Source organism: Aspergillus nomiae, assembly GCF_001204775.2.
Source record: "Aspergillus nomiae NRRL 13137 chromosome Unknown contig00587, whole genome shotgun sequence".
In the NCBI taxonomy this organism is placed as follows: Eukaryota; Fungi; Ascomycota; class Eurotiomycetes; order Eurotiales; family Aspergillaceae; genus Aspergillus; species Aspergillus nomiae.
In genome coordinates this window covers 1-15,703 of record NW_015378642.1, presented here as the reverse complement: position 1 = coordinate 15,703, position 15,703 = coordinate 1, and the positions used below count along the sequence as shown (strand labels likewise).

Below are 15,703 nucleotides of genomic sequence, written 5' to 3'. Positions count from 1 at the left end.
GAAGAAAATACTTCGCTCTGCCATAAGGCTGTTGTTATATTGCCTGAGGCCAAACTTACTAGTGGCAGCCCAGGACTTTTGGTGCACGCCTCCATGTATCTCCTGACATAAATTGGGCGGTCAGCCCCATCTTCCACCCTCCTTCATGTCATATCTCTTCTCTCTCAATATAATGCAACAAGACCCTGTCAGCTGAACTCCCTAAGAACTACGTGGTCGGAGAAAAATGAACTAAAATCGCAAGTCCCGACCAAATGCCGACGAGAATAACGCTAAAGATTTTAGATAACGGTTGATGTGCGACGGTCTCCAGACGGAGCCTCCCGCATTTCCGCAATCAAAAGTCTGGTCCCAGCGGTCCGTTCTATAAAAGGCATCATGAATGTACATCAAAGTTTTGACGAGCTCCAGAAGTCAAGAGAGGGAAGGATTGACATGGTCGTGTTATCCTTGCTGCCAAATGGCCCCCAAAGGCCCACCAACACGGGAAAAGCCAGATGAAACGGCCAATACGGTCGCATGTCCCTTAGTCATTTGGGTGCACGGCTCGCAGTGATGGGCAAGAATGTCCGCAGCCTTGCAGCACTCAGCCTCACGATTTTTGTTTTAACCTCAAGCCCCGCCCTCTGCGTCTGGTCGCAGTTCCGCTGATGACAAGTACATGATCACTCATGTGAATACATGGATTCGAAGGACTGAACCATCGCGGACGCAATGCTGGAATTTTCAAATTCCATCGGCGAGAGGCTTGCTAGGCGATTAAAGCCAGGCTCCAAAAATCATACATTGGTTCAAGTGCAGTCCGAGGAACCTAGGGATAGAGACCCTCGCCACGACAATGAAAGGCTAACGGCCAGGTATCATGAGCAAGAAGACAACGGTGGCAGCCCATCCCGGTTGTGGACCCCAACGGTCCTCCGACCGTGGGCCTTCGTCGCATTTGCGGCGCTCTTTATTGCCATCCTGATCGTTGTCCAAGTGCTTTATAGCGTGTCAATCAAAAACAATGGCATCAGTGCGAGTGACGCAAAGTACCGTTATCTGTGGACGTACGGTCCAACTGCCGGTAGGCTAATGTCCCCACCAATGTAATGGCACCTCTGCTAACATTCGCAAAGTACTAATTATCGTGGCCGGAATCTGGGGACAGGTGGAGTATCGCACAAAGCAACTCATGCCATGGAAACTGATGGGCCAAACCCCAAAACCGGCATCGCAGAGTTTGCTACTAGATTATGTTTCAGACTGGAATGTAGTCACCTTGTTCAGGGCCTTGAAGCACTGTCATTGGGTCGTTGCCATTGCAGTCCTCGGAACCCTCCTCCTGAAGCTGCTTACAGTCGCTTCAACAGGCCTGTTCATGCTTCAGAATGTCCGCGTCAGCGATGTCGACACCAAATTAACAGCGGAAGCGACGTTTAGCGGCACAGGATATGGCAGTGCGAAGGTTGATAGCAATGCTGCGTTGACCGTTGTCGGCAATAAATTTCTGAATCTTCCCCATCCCGTCGGAACCACGGACAAGTACGCGTTTATCCCTTTCCACGGATCCGATACGCCATCAGGTAGGTCAATACATCATGTCTAGTACGTAAGGACGCAGATTCTAAATCCAGTGTAGCTTCGAACACGATTCTGTCCGGTACCGTGGATATGTTCTCCACTGATTTAAGCTGTGAAGTGGCAACCGTCAAAAACTGGACTCAGAGTTGCGCAACCAAGCATTGTGAACAAACACTGTTCAACTTGACTCTCAGTACCCCAGAATGCTCACAGTACCAGTTCAACGCATTCAGCCGAAGCACTTCCGCTGTGGGTGGATGGCATGCAACCGTCGTCTCGGAGGGATGTGCCAGTTCTAGTGATGACACGAACACTGACCGAGTGATTTTCGCTGCTGCCCACTGGCTGAATGGCAGTGCGCAGGTCCAGTCCCTTGTTTGTGAGCCTACGTACACGATATCGCCAGGATTGGTCTCGCTGTTTAAAAGCAACCAAAGTGTGGCGGAAATCAACTCCACTGGCAAGGCGGCCACGTCCAATCACACAATTCCGGGTGTAACAGCGGCCGATATAGTCTCGGGGTTGCTTGCTACGTTGACGGCTGCAGATAGCTCTGTGGGGACCCTTATCCAGTTAGATTATGGCTTAGCTGCCAATTTAGCTGACCCGGATAATAACTACCTCGACCCCTTTTACCGGATTGCAACTGTTTCATCTCCGGACAATTTTGAGCCCTTACTGGACGCGGCGAACTTGGAGGCGATATCTCGTCCAGTTTACAATGCCATTACTGCACAGGTAGCAAGGCAATACCTCATGACGTCTGCGGATAAGCCATTCAATGGCGTATACTCGGCATCCACAGAAAAGCTCCTCGTGCGAGAATTGTCAGTTCGACTGATGGAGGCCGCGTCGGCGCTTTTGATTCTGGTGGCTGGGGCGATGTGGATGTGGAGACCGGCCAAATGCACACCTCGAGACCCTGGTACAATATCGGGCATGGCAACGATATTAGCCCGAAGTCCCGACTTATCTCATCGACTCTCCGGCATTAAAAATGGGAAGGATTTGAAGTCATCGCTGGCCGGCGGTCTGTTCGTTTCAGAGGTCGCCAGCCTGGACGGCCAACGAAGCTTCAGCATCGTCACGAAGCATGATGCCAAAGAGGAACTTCGTGCTACAGAAGCTTCAAGCCAAATATCCTGGTGGAAGCCTCTTGCAATGTCACTGGCTTGGCGAATTCTTACCTTAGCTGTCCCTCTTCTCGTCATTGTGGGTCTCGAGACCACCTACCAGATCTCTCAGAAACAAAATGGCTTGGCGGATATCACATCCGATGGTTATATTCGCTACACCTGGGTCTATATTCCTGCGTTTATAATGCTGTTAATTCAGGCTCTTTTCGAATGCAACCACTTCTCTACTCAAGTTATCCAGCCCTACTTGGAGCTGAGGGCTGGTGGCTTGACAGCACAGGAAAGCTTGATGGACAATTACCTGTCGAAACTCACCATGCATGCGCTTTGGAGTGCACTTGTTAAAAGAAAGTATGCAATTTTTACTACGGCACTGACTATGGTTCTGGCACCTTGTTTGACAATCGCCGCGAGTGGTTTGTATTCTACCGAAGCCGCTAGCTACGTGCGTGCCGTGTCGATCTTGAGAAACGACTCATTCAACTCGACCGTGGATCCTCAAGCCTACCACTCAGGGCAGAAAGGGATAGGTCTTACCGGAGCTCTTGTCGTGGGAGCCAATCTCTCATATCCGGACTGGACGTATGATGAGGTAGTCCTTCCGGCTCTCAACCACAGTACGCTCACGGATGTGAAAGAAGATAGCATGTACAAGCCCACCAACCAGAGCTCTACGACTGACAGTGTTTTTGAGCTGACGTACCCTGCTCTCCGTGCTGGCCTCAACTGTACAGTCCTTCAACCAAGTCAGTTCTTAAAAACGACTTCGTACCTCGGGGGTTCCATAATGGCATACCTGTCTCTCGGGGGCGAGTGTTGGACCGGTAGCACGAAAGTTGACAATGAGAGTGCAATTACGTATTACACCATGACTCTCCCAATGAACACCACGACTTACAACGGCACTGCCTTTGGCACACTTCAGGTTACGGATATGATAAATGAAAAGCCAGAGTGCCCGAAGATGGTGGGCTTATACGGGGTCGTGAACCACCCTAATTCCACCAAGACCGACGGTATTCGCGGATTCACCTGTTTTCCATACGTCGACGAAGTCGATGTGGATACAAGATTCACCGTTCCAGGATACAAGATCCAGTCCGTCAAGCCAGACGAATCCTCAAGCCGGCGGTTCGCGGACAGCCTTGCATCACAGTTGGATTTTGATGCGTACTTACCCACGAGCGGCAAAGTCACTGATTACGAGGGATTAGACAACGTCTTCCTCGCAATGATACAAGACCAGAAGACTTTAACAGTTACGGATGTTGAACAGGCGGACCGGGAACCTGTCGTGATCAACGCCACCCAGCATCTCTATCGCGTTCTTATGGCTCAAAGCATGAACGGAAACTCCCGACTGCCGCTAGAGAAAGAAACGAGATACCAGGGGACAGTGGTCGATCCTACGCGTGTCCGTCTCAAGCAAAGTGCTGTCTCGACCCGTATTCTAGAAGGGTTTCTGGCCGCCATGGCTCTTTGTATTATGGTGGCGTTTTACTTGGTGCGTCGGCGGGAGGTAATTCCGGTGAACCCATGCAGCATCGCTGGGGCTGCGACGTTGTTGGCCGGCTCCGAAATGCTGAAGCCGGACGTGATCCCGCCTGGATCGGAATGGTGCGACGATGCCGAGCTGGTGAAACGGGGCGTGTTCAGTGGGTTGATGTTTGGTCTGGGGTGGTGGGAGGGGACGCGGTTTGCGATTGATATTGGGCGGCCGGAGCAGTAGATGCGATACATTTCCTGTTTGATTTCCTTCTGTTTCCTACATTTACGAATCCTCATGGTAGCGGATGTACGACTAGAATATACTGACCTAATACATGCACTTATGAACTACAATGATGGAAAACATATTTCTCTTTTCCTGCTATGATTTCTACGCAAATCTCGCTGCCAAGATCACCGAACCAGCCACCAACAGCCAAGACCAACATCCCGAATGTTTTCCGATCGTCAGTGATTATGTTCCCGATCTGGTTCGCCTTGCGAGCCCGTAGAGTCTTCGCCGACGTAGTATGGTTACATCTGGACGAGATACATTTTCCCATGACCTGGAGCAATTTGTCTGGATCTGAGACAAGTGTATCTGCTGTCGATATCAACGCTGTCGGACCCACTTTACTTCGTGTATGCATTGTTTAAGGCCGACTGCCCAGCCCTACACGCTACAGGCGATGTCAGCTGCCGGAGTGCCTTTGATAGGCGGCTCCATGCACAGCCATGTAGTGAATGCTAACTTGGGCCATGTCATGCTTGGTCTACGTCCCGAGCTTTGTGCTGTCAGACTAAAGATAGTAATAATGCACCGGCAGCCAGGATCTGCCAAGCCAAACCTGATTGTTCATCCCGGCTCTTTGTGCTTGTCGGCCTGATGACCGCGACCCGGGGGGGGGGAACCATGGTTGCATACAACAATGGCGGTGGCAGTGGTTCTTCTGTGTTCCGTTGCCGAAAGAACCAATAAAGAGTAGTATGGCTACTGCATCTCACCGTGGGACCAAGAGGCAGACAAGCCGTGGAACCCAGATCGGGCCAACAAGATCACGTCGCAGCATTACACAACATCAATCCGGTAGCTTGACTACGCCCAAATGTCATATCAGACTAAGGTGCAGCAGGCGTAGAACCATGCATTGTGTGACTTTTGCACAGCCCTAGACCGCCAGTCGTTAGTTACTTGGCGGCTCCACAGAGTCGGAGACAAACTCCAATGGTGAAGACGCCAACCCGACGATCAGCCTCACCTTAACTGCTCCCTTTCCGACCTTCCCCAGATTTCGTCGGCTCACGGTGCGAGTTCGGAAGGGTTCAGGGCCAGGATCCCTTGCGCCTTGCGTCTATCTTTAGACTTTTGGCCCTTGTGTTTGTTTTTGGGGTTTTCTTCCTTCTTTTGATTTGATTTTTTTTTTTTTGACCCAGTGATTCCTTCAGATCCACTGCGCTATTAATTAATCTAATCTCTGATCCTAGGATATAAATAATGCGTCCGGATCTGCTGTTCAGGAGAATTATTCTTTCCATCCTCACATCCGTTGACTTCCACCACCACATTCAGACCACACGGTCAACCATACACTTTCTACCACCACTATAATTCTTAATACACCTTTAATTCTACACATCTCAACTTAATACAATCAATTAATCAAAATGCACTTCCACACCACAACACTGGGCACCGCCCTCGCGGCCCTCCTGACCCTCACCACCGCCCTCCCAACCACCTCATATTCCTCCCTCACCACCCGCGACGACGGCCAATGCCCCACCGGTAAAAACTACTACGTCTGCTACAAGAACAAGTTCCGCGGTTGCTGCTCCATCGACCCCTGCGACCTGGATACCGGCTGTCCCGACGACAAGCCCACCGACCCCACGCCCCCAACTTGCACGCCGGGCCAAATCTACCAGCCCAAGATGGAAACCTACATCTCTTCCTCTGGCGAGCCCATCTCCACCCCAAACCTTAATGTCTCCAATACCGCCACCGCAAAATGGGACCAGACGATGACGTTCTCCCTGCCCAAGGGCGCCAAGTCCTGCTCCCTGAACTGGGGCGTGCCCGCCGAGCGCAACTTCAAGGCCGGCAATAATGCCCTGGTGCGGGTGTGGAAGGGGGATAACTTCGAGGGCGACAGTGTTGGGGCCGCGGACTTTACAAACTGGCCGGGTGTGGATGGCCCGCATACGCATACTGTCGGCAGTGTGGATTGTGCCGAGGAATTGGTTTTCCGGGCCAAGCTGGTCAAGGAGAGTGAGGTTTTCTTGGAACAGAATGCTGAGACTGGGTGGTATGTTGATTACAAGTGTTAGATTTGGGGTGGGTTTGATGTGAGATGATTTGCAATTTTTTGTTTCTTTCTTTTTCCTTTTCTCTTTATGTTTCTTTGTTGTTTGCCTTTGGCGTTTGAGATGAGGTTTCTTTTCTTTTCCTTTTCCTTTAGATAGTCTTACGGTTGTACATGTTTCGTTTGCGTAGAAATAATGTCTAGGATAGTGATGACCAACATAATAAGATCTAGTTAGTATTAGCTTAGAACGCAGATCGTGCAGAAATTCAATCTAAGTTTTAAAGTGGAATTCCGTGACATCGGCACTCTTCTCGAATTCAGAGACTCCACATTCCAGCAAATCACGTCAGAAAACTACATGTCGAGACCATCCAGCATCCACTCCAAAATCCGACCCAGCAAACCACAAACTGCATAAAAAGCACGTGCTATACAAGATACATACATAGAACCCAAGAGGATATACAAGATTCTCGGGAATCATTCCCGGAAGTCTCGAATCTGGGTTCTGAAGTTACACCTGAGGTCATGTTAAGCTCCACAGGAATGTAACTCCTGGAATGCTAGGGCAACGCCAACTCCCGTGATCGCCCATGATCTACGACGACATGGCCGGAACGTCAATGCTCTCGATTTCCCAAACCTTTCCTCCCTCGCTGGATGTTAACCCGGTGTAGGTCGCGCCGCCGGCTGATGCAATCGTGTCGCCGAAGGTCTCGTCCGCTTCAGCTAGCGTGATCTTCGTGTTGACGTATTGCTGGGCCGCGATGGTGCCCGTGCAATCTTCGTTGCATTCTGTTCCGGTTCCGTAGCTGGTTTGGTTAGCTTTACCATCTAGTGGTGAAAGCAAGGGAAGGGGTCCTCACCCGGTCATGTAGGGTCCGGACTTGTATGAGAAGGTCGAGAGGATCTCCCCTGTTTGTGCGTTGGTTACATTTCTAGACATGTCATCAGTCACTATCCCCAACAACCACAACCCAACTATACACCGGAAATAACACAAGAAATAAGAAAGTAAGAAAATGAGGGGAGAACATACTGCAACCAAGTATCCCCATCCTCCAACAATACATACTCAATCCGGACCTGATCATCCCCCTTAACAGGTGCCGCATCGCCATCCAACTGTCCAAAGCTCCCAAACAAACTCGCCCGCACACACCACTCGCCCTGCTCTGCGCCGCACCACTCGTTACTCGCCCAACTCTCCAGCGTCGTCTGCACGAGATCCCCCGTCCCGTTACTCATCCCGGGCCAGAGAAAGAGCACCCCGTTCTGCGTCGCCGGCGCCGCACCGGGGATAAGAGTCGTCACGGCATTGGTGATCGTCGACCTTGTGGGGCCGAGGGATACGCTCCCGCCCCATGTATCGGCTCGCTTGGTAGCAGCCAACGCAAGGGCTGGGAGGAGGAGGAGGGTAGCAGTCGCTGTTTGGAATTTCATGGTTATTTTTTTTCCCCCTTGGATTGAGTAGTTTCGAATTGTAAGCGAAGATCGCTTGGGAATTGCCAAGTATATGGTGGATTTTATATACGTTTGAAGGCTTCGGTGTAGTTACTTGGGGTTGGCGTTTCACCTTCAAACCACTTCTTCTTGGCGGTTCCCGCTTGGTCTTTGGGGTCATTTATCTGAGACCGGTAGATGGCCTTTTTCGGGAATTACATCGGGTGCTAGGGGGTTATGCCGCCAATTGGGAGCTTATTTGGTTTGTGGTGGTGCTGGTTGGTGGTTTTGGATGTGGTGCTTTGGGGGTTTTCCGGAGATGGGTTGGATTGTGTTTCTAAATGTAGTTCTGGGAGTGGTTTTCTTGGCTGAGGATGGTGTGATGGCACAGGATATGCTTGAGGTTGAGTAGGTATGGTTTCGCAGGTTTGCAGGTTCATTACTTAATCTATATTCTATCAATCTGGACTGCTCAGGAAATATGCACCCCGATAGGAATCAATTTAGAATAGAATAGAGTATCTCATACCAGACTGATTCTACTCGCAAGGGAAGACCGGAAATCTAGGAAATGTTGTCATTGACTCATGTATACGTTTATATTAAGAATGACCGAACTAGTAAAATTCCACAATCAAATACGCCAACTCCATGCGAATCAAGGGCCAATGCCCAGCTCACGGTTGATTCTTTTCATACCATTCCCGAACGACCTCATCGATGTGGGCCCGGAACTTCTCCTGCTTCTCCAGCGGCGCAAACGACTCCACGATGACGTTGACGATACTCTCGGCATCAACGAGACGGATACCGTCTTTACGGTAGCCCTCTAGGTCCTCCAGGGTCGGGAAGGTATAGTAGTTGCTCTCCTCGGGCTTCTGCGGAACAGTGGGCAGCTCTTTTCCGCGGGCGATAGTGTCACATACATCCACTGCCATCTTAGCTCCCATGGCATACACATCGTTCATGAAATGCAGCATCGACTTGGAATAGTCAATGGGATGGTGACGAACGTCGATGAGGTCTCCTGCGTCCCAGTCCTCGTCGATGTCATGCAGCGAGTACCCGAAGAGTGTCTCCTTGTTCTTCATCGCTCGCACGGTGGTCATGACGCCACGGTAAGCGGGAAGCGTGCCTGGATGCAGGTTGAGGAGTCTTCTGGGCCGCGCGAAGTAGCGGATGATATCTGTTTTGAACCGTTGGTAGCAGCGTAGAGAGAGGCCCACGTCGATATGGTGCTTCCGGAGAGTGTTGATGAAGGACGCACTGTTGACGTTGGGAACTTCCTGGACGAGGATCCCGTAGGCGTCTTTCATCTGCTCGACTGTCATGTGTGATGCGCCACCTGGTCTCTCGTTCGTGAAGTACGGGATAACGTGTTTCTGGAGTAGTTCTCGCTCGAAGAATGCGAGTTCGCGGAGCTCGAACGGCGGAGTGGTCTTGCGGTTGGCCTTGTGTGCTGGGAGGAAGATGAATGGCGTGTGGCCGGCGGCGAGGAGCTGCGGCACCAGTGTGCTGGCCATGAGGTGCGAGAAGAGGTCGCTTCCGAGGAAGATGGCAATGTGTAGGGGACGTGCGGTGGGCTCGTTCGTTACAGCGTCCGCGACCCGGGCGGCGTGGGCAGCGACGCGGTCGATCGCACTCACATAGAAATGCGTACCCCTGGTGAGACACCCGATGACATGCAGGCCCTCTGATGCACGCAGGGTGTCGAAGTCGACGGCTACGCCGCCAGCAGGGTGCGGCTTGAGGAGCCCCTTGTCCACTGCGGACTGGATCAGTGGTGACTCGATGCGGTCGAGTTGGCATTCCTGCCCGGTCGCCTCAATCACATAGGGAGTTTCTATAAGCCCAACGGAGGTCTGCGCTTTGAAGACGCCGTCCCATTGGACTCGGTCGCCCTGGACCACCCGTAGCTGTCCTTTCTTCAAGAGGCCGAGGATCTTCTCAGCGTTCTGTATCGGCATTCCGTGGCGGTACCTCATCCACGGACTGAAGAACTTGTCCATGAAGAGCTGCTGGCTCTTCGCGGGTAGACCGTTCCAGTACCGCTCGATAACTGGGGCCGTTGCTCGCAGCACTGTCTGCCATTCCACGTTTCCGCTCTTTGCGGCATGGATATCGTGTTCCAGCTGTTTCACCGGAGATTCATCGTTGTGGAGCCAGCTCCAGTCGCCTTTGGTAGCGTTGAAGATCTCCTCCATCAAGCTGCTTGTTACTTGCAGCAAGTTCTCATCAGAATTCTCTTCGACATGCTTCGCCAGGTCATGCAGGACATAGCGGCGAGGGAACGGTGTCGAGTCGCCTTGCACCTTGGGCAGACTGCCGCTGCGCGACATGAAAGTAATGGGGCCCTGATGACCATGTTCTGAGAGGAAGATGGCCGTATCGACAGCCGACAGCCGGGACCCGACAACGAGGACAGAGGCATCGGCCGGGATAGTCTTGAGCTGCGACGTCGGCCACGGGCCGGGGAAGAACCCGGGGAGATTGATGAGATGCGCGTTGCACACCGAAGTAAAGTTGCCCAGCGCCAAGACGACCGACTTGGCCGTCAACTGCGTGCCATTCCGGAGACTCACAGCCATTGTGCCGTCTGTCTGTCGATCAATGTCGTGCGCCTCTTCATGAACCACCGACACACGGAGTCCGATATGTTGAGCTTCCTCTAACGCCTGGCCCCACGTCTCCTGGAGATACTGGCCGTATCTCGCCCGAGAAGGGAAGGGCCCACTTTCTTGGTCCGTGCGCCACTGCGTGAAATGGAGGGGTTTATCATGATATAATCCCATCGTATCTGTATGCATGTTGAGGATGGTGCCCGCACATTGGGACGAGTATGGCAGACCGGGTCCAGGGAGTCCGTTCTTTTCCACAAAGATGACTTCTCCAAGGGATTTCCCGTTCTTGACTCGTTCAATCAACTGAAGCAGAATTGCCACTCCACTCGCTCCGCTGCCCACTACAATGAGGTCATTGGCGGGCGGCGAGGGAGTATAGGGTAGGGATACTGCGGAACCCATGATGAAAGGTGTTGAGCTCAGCTCTTGCGGGGTAGAGACCATGGATCTGGGGTTCGGTATCAGCAGGGGCTGCCCGTTTATATGTGCTTGTGGGGACCAGGCATAGATGCTTTTCAGACGAACTGAGGGACAATTGGGGGTTAAGACATGACTGCATTACGACCAGAGGAGGGGTTGTGTCGCGAACATGCCAGGGTCTGTCGATGATGCCAAGAGTCCAGCGGGGATTCGAACTCCTGATTATCCCCATCAGCTGCAAAGATGACGGGTCATCACTGTCACCTTTGGCGCCAGTATTGCTGCCGCGTGCTGCTCTGACTGGTTTTCGGTAAATGAATCCAGGCGTTGAGGGAGGGGAAGATCAGTGGATCACTTCTACGGTCCGGCTGTTGAAATCATTTGCTCGTCACCTCCATAATCCAGCGGTTTTACACGGAGTCCGGAAGTGGGGATATCCGAAATGCCAATTGATCCATATTGAAGTCTGATATTCGGTGGCTGCTCACGCATGACTCGGGACAGGGGTGCGTTCGGCATGATTCTGCAGGGCCTAGGCACTTGAGAACTCGCACACCAAGATGTCCACAATCAAAAGGACGCGTACTTCATGACCTTGGGAGCTTACAGCGTAGATTGTAATATTTTAAGGGCTGGCCAGACCGCGGAAGTCTACCGTCGTTGTTTCGGCTTACACCGGCATTAAGCATCATTCCATTCTCAGCTCGACAAGGCATACCGAAACCCTCACAATGGCTCCACGCATTGGCGAAACAGTCCAGCCAGATGACCTAGCCAAAAGGGCACATCGCCAGATCTCTGAAATGCTGAGAGACTCCTCGAAGCGACTCTTTCTCATGGGCATCTTGGCCAGCGACGATGCTGGCTCTACCCAGTACGCGAACTGGACTCGCAAAACCTGTCAGGAAATGTAAGCCCGAGACAATACGCCAAGAATCCCAGCCCATGTCACTAATACGCATGCTTAGCGGAGTGCATTTCCACCTGATGAAGTTGTCCCCCGAAAATGTGGCAACCTACATCCGGGCGATCAACGCCAATAACAGTGTCCATGGCATCATCGTGTACTATCCGATCTTCGGTGACCAGAGAGACGACGAAATCAGACAGTTTGTCGCGCCGAGCAAGGACGTAGAAGGATTGAACCATCAGACTGTGCACCGGCCCTCGGATGTTGCAGAGCCCAGACCACCAAAACAGGGACGGAGTATCATCCCCTGCACGCCAAGGGCGGTTGCGTGGATCCTGGAGTGGATGGACGTGCATGATCGCACACGGCCCGCCGGGGAACGGCTGCGGGACGAGGAGATCTGCATCATTAACCGGTCTGATGTGGTGGGATTGCCACTCGCGCAGTTGCTCGCGGGGGAAGGCGCTCGCGTCTACAGCGTGGACATCTCCGGTGTCCAGCTCTTCCAACGCCTGTACTATCCTTGGCACTCCGAAGGTCTGCACGGAAAGGATCTCCCGAACTGGACGCTGCAGACGGCCGTGCAGCGGTCTCGAGTGGTCATCTCGGCGGTTCCAGATCCCGCGTTCAAGGTGAATACGAAGTGGCTTCAGCGTGGCGCCATCTGTGTCAACGTTTCTTCAGAAAAGGTACGCATCGTGCACTCCGGGCTTTCCATAATCAGGTCTTGGCTTGTGTCCGCTGACCAGAATGGACAGAATTTCGAGCCTAACGTGGTCGAGGTGGCGTCTAAGTTTGTCCCACGCGTTGGCAGCGTCACAATCGGAGCTCTCCTGTATAATCTCATCCTGTGTTCGGCACGGAGCTAGAGCCGTTTATGCGTAGCGAGATGATCCTCCAAGACAAATGTCCGAGTCGCTCTCCGGCGATCTCCATGCAATGTCAGACTGTGGGGTCTTGGTTTGGCGTGTTTCTTGCATCTGAGTAATAAAGTATACGAAGGATTTCGCCGCCAAGCTTGAAAAATCTTGTTGTCGCTGTTCTTCTGGCCACGGTGGAGAACAAATGATCAGCAGTGATCGCTGACCGAGGCCGCAGAATCTTAATATAAATACCACAAGACTAGTAGATTGCCCCGCAACGGTCCGCAACAACCGCGGCCGATCTAAATACAGCCGAATCTAAGTAACTCTAGTCAAATCCTAGCCTTCATCTGCAAGCCCGTTTTGGATACTCGCGCGGTGACCAAGACCAGCGCGCCCAATACGAAGGTCAACCCGCCCCAGATCTGCGCTCCAATGTAACCATCCGCCCTGGCTATCAAGGCCCCGCCGAGAGGAGGACCAGTCAGACAGGCGAAGCTCACCACGGTGAATCCCATTCCGATGCGGACCCCTGTTTTGCTGAGATCCGGCGTCAGACTCGACAGTGTCGACGGCCACAGGCCCTGCACGCCGTTGGAGAACATGCCGTACAGCACGGCAAAGACATACAGTCCTCCGACCGAGTGCACGGCTATCCAACAGAACATCATCAGACTGGCGCACAACGCCAGCGGGATAATAGTATTGAGGGGTCCGAAGTAGACATCCGCCAGAAACGCAGGGATCAGACGGCCGACGATCCCGACCCCATTCGTGACAATGATTAAATTGGTGGAATCCGAATATGACAGCCCAATAACGGAGCGACCGAAGGCACCCACATAATAGAACGCGAAATATAGGCCCCAGAAATTCAGAAACATGCCGAGGCAAAAGAGCACGTAGGCTGGTTCCTTGAAAGCCGACCACTCAACCAGGGGGCCGGACCTCCGTGGCGGCAGCCGGGGTCTCAGCAAGGTCATGGCGGGGATGCTGGTCCCCAGCATGACGAAGCCCAGGACGCGGAGTGTCCAGCCAAAGCCGATGGCGGGCATGAGGGCCTTGACGAGGCCGGGAAAGAGCATGCCCCCGGTTCCACTTCCAACGAGACCAAAGGCCAAGGCGAATACCCTGCGCTTGGCGAAGTAGGTCGCGACCAATCCCATGACGGGGCAGAACTGCAGTCCACTGCCCAGGCCGGTGCAAATGCCCTGGGCCAGGAATAGCTGCCAATAGCGGGTGGCGAGCGAGGTCATGAAGACCCCCAGAAGCTGCAGGACAACCCCTGTATAGTACACCGGGCGGAAGAACCCGGCGTCTAGCGCGCGGCCTGAGAACGTGCCGATGAAGAAGATCAGGAAGATCTGCACGGATCCGACCCATGAGATTGCCGACGAGGAGACCCCCAGACTGCTCTGGTAGTAGGCTTGGAACACACCGAAGCTGGCAATATACCCCCATGTATTGAAGCAAACCAGGTGACCCATCACTGCCTGTGTCCAGGCATTGAGTCCCCCGTCAGGTGGGGGGTCAATTGGTGTGGGGGATGGGTCGGTCGTGGTCTGGGGTGTTTCATCGCGTCGGCCCATGCTGCAAATCAGCTAAGTTGTAGAAACCGGGTAAAAAGGATTTTTCAGGAGCTGCAAGTTTGACGCTTAATTTCAGCCAAGGGGTGGCTGACGCGGTAGCAAGGGTTCGATAGAATGGGGGTGGAAAGGAATGTCCATCAAATGAGGGCGGTGGTTTATGTTATGTGGTAAACGAAACATTGACTCATGGCCCAAACTGCGGAACTCCAACTCGACCCCTGTCACTAGGACGAGTATAACCCGGGTCGGTATCAGTCTGGAGAATTAATCTCTGCCAAGCAACGGTTGATCGTCTCTCCAGCATTCTTTATTTCCATTACATACGCGAAATTGGTGATTGCCTGCCGATCGCGCAACAGCCTTACTTCTATTGCTCATCGTGATATCTGCAGCTAGATTGAGATCTACCTGGGACCGGTTTTGGATTCATTTCCCTTTTTCTCTTGTTTGGCTTTATCCGCCTTATGTTTTACTGCGTCTGCATGTACGATGTTGATCGGTCTTTTAGGGCTTCGGGAACTGCCAAATGCAAGACGGGCAAGATGCCGGTTTTTGATTTTTTGGTGTAATGTTTTTCTTTCGCTTAAGTTGTCTTTCCTTGGCTTCTCATTCCTTTGTTCAGATACTTTTTTTGCCCGAAGACATTGGTATTGGTGGCTTTTGACCTAGTTGGAATTACTCCGTAGCAAAGAGATTTAACTCCGCGGATTCCGCGGAGTTAAGAAAGGGATGAAACATGACTCATGCTATATGAGTTAAAGGATTGTAAGTGAAGGTTAATGATACTTGGTACACTGATAAGGTTCAGACATGAGATAAATCAGAAGCCTTGACTTTGCTTATTTCTACCATATACAGAGCTGTAAATGTGGCACTTGAATCATATTCTCGCTGCCTCCCATGCTTTACCTTTGCATTGAGGAGGATATTAGTCTTCAAAGATGATGAGAATCTATGAACATACATGCCTGAACGCATGTTCTGGGATCACTTCGTGTTATCGATATGGTTGGCATTGAAGATGTTCTTGTAACAGACTCTGCCTACATTCACTGCAGGATACAGCCACGAGAGTCCCTAGTTAATAAAGTTGTATAGGTAAAGGAAGTCAGTGATTTAATACATGATTACTAGCGTTTTTCTACACTCTTCCCATAATATGTGTGTGTGTGTGTGAAAGGAAACTAATCTTCATGTTTCGCTCAAATTGCTGCTATCCATTGCATGCGTGGAAGAAACTCACACCCGACCTCACCAAACAAAATCCAAGACCTCAAGCACATACAATAGAAAGCATATCCAATATCCACCGCGAGTATCATACGCAATAAGCCCCCCAAACAAACATGTTGTTCACTATTGAT

The 15,703-nt window shown here is 52.0% G+C and overlaps 6 protein-coding genes across 6 annotated transcripts; 3 read left to right on the top strand and 3 right to left on the bottom strand.

Annotated features, from left to right (window-relative positions):
• Positions 1-714: 714 nt before the first annotated feature.
• On the top strand, positions 715-4,428 carry ANOM_011375 (DUF3433 domain-containing protein; the record flags this gene model as incomplete). The annotated part of the gene is made up of 3 exons (XM_015556631.1): positions 715-1,066; positions 1,119-1,565; positions 1,622-4,428. The coding sequence occupies 3 exons, from the start codon at positions 715-717 to the stop codon at positions 4,426-4,428; spliced, it is 3,606 nt and encodes a 1,201-aa protein (XP_015401455.1).
• A 1,424-nt stretch (positions 4,429-5,852) lies between these two features.
• ANOM_011374 (uncharacterized protein) lies at positions 5,853-6,515 on the top strand (the record flags this gene model as incomplete). Its single annotated transcript, XM_015556630.1, has 1 exon — positions 5,853-6,515. One exon carries the CDS (start codon positions 5,853-5,855, stop codon positions 6,513-6,515), a length of 663 nt encoding a protein of 220 aa, XP_015401456.1.
• Positions 6,516-7,091: 576 nt separating this feature from the next.
• On the bottom strand, positions 7,092-7,936 carry ANOM_011373 (uncharacterized protein; the record flags this gene model as incomplete). The annotated part of the gene is made up of 3 exons (XM_015556629.1): positions 7,092-7,305; positions 7,360-7,431; positions 7,569-7,936. 3 exons carry the CDS (start codon positions 7,934-7,936, stop codon positions 7,092-7,094), a joined length of 654 nt encoding a protein of 217 aa, XP_015401451.1.
• Positions 7,937-8,613: 677 nt separating this feature from the next.
• Positions 8,614-10,959, bottom strand: ANOM_011372 (uncharacterized protein; the record flags this gene model as incomplete). The annotated part of the gene is made up of 1 exon (XM_015556628.1): positions 8,614-10,959. One exon carries the CDS (start codon positions 10,957-10,959, stop codon positions 8,614-8,616), a length of 2,346 nt encoding a protein of 781 aa, XP_015401452.1.
• A 749-nt stretch (positions 10,960-11,708) lies between these two features.
• On the top strand, positions 11,709-12,756 carry ANOM_011371 (bifunctional methylenetetrahydrofolate dehydrogenase/methenyltetrahydrofolate cyclohydrolase; the record flags this gene model as incomplete). The annotated part of the gene is made up of 3 exons (XM_015556627.1): positions 11,709-11,887; positions 11,946-12,576; positions 12,646-12,756. The coding sequence occupies 3 exons, from the start codon at positions 11,709-11,711 to the stop codon at positions 12,754-12,756; spliced, it is 921 nt and encodes a 306-aa protein (XP_015401453.1).
• A 326-nt stretch (positions 12,757-13,082) lies between these two features.
• ANOM_011370 (putative monocarboxylate permease) lies at positions 13,083-14,339 on the bottom strand (the record flags this gene model as incomplete). The annotated part of the gene is made up of 1 exon (XM_015556626.1): positions 13,083-14,339. The coding sequence occupies one exon, from the start codon at positions 14,337-14,339 to the stop codon at positions 13,083-13,085; it is 1,257 nt and encodes a 418-aa protein (XP_015401454.1).
• Positions 14,340-15,703: the final 1,364 nt, after the last annotated feature.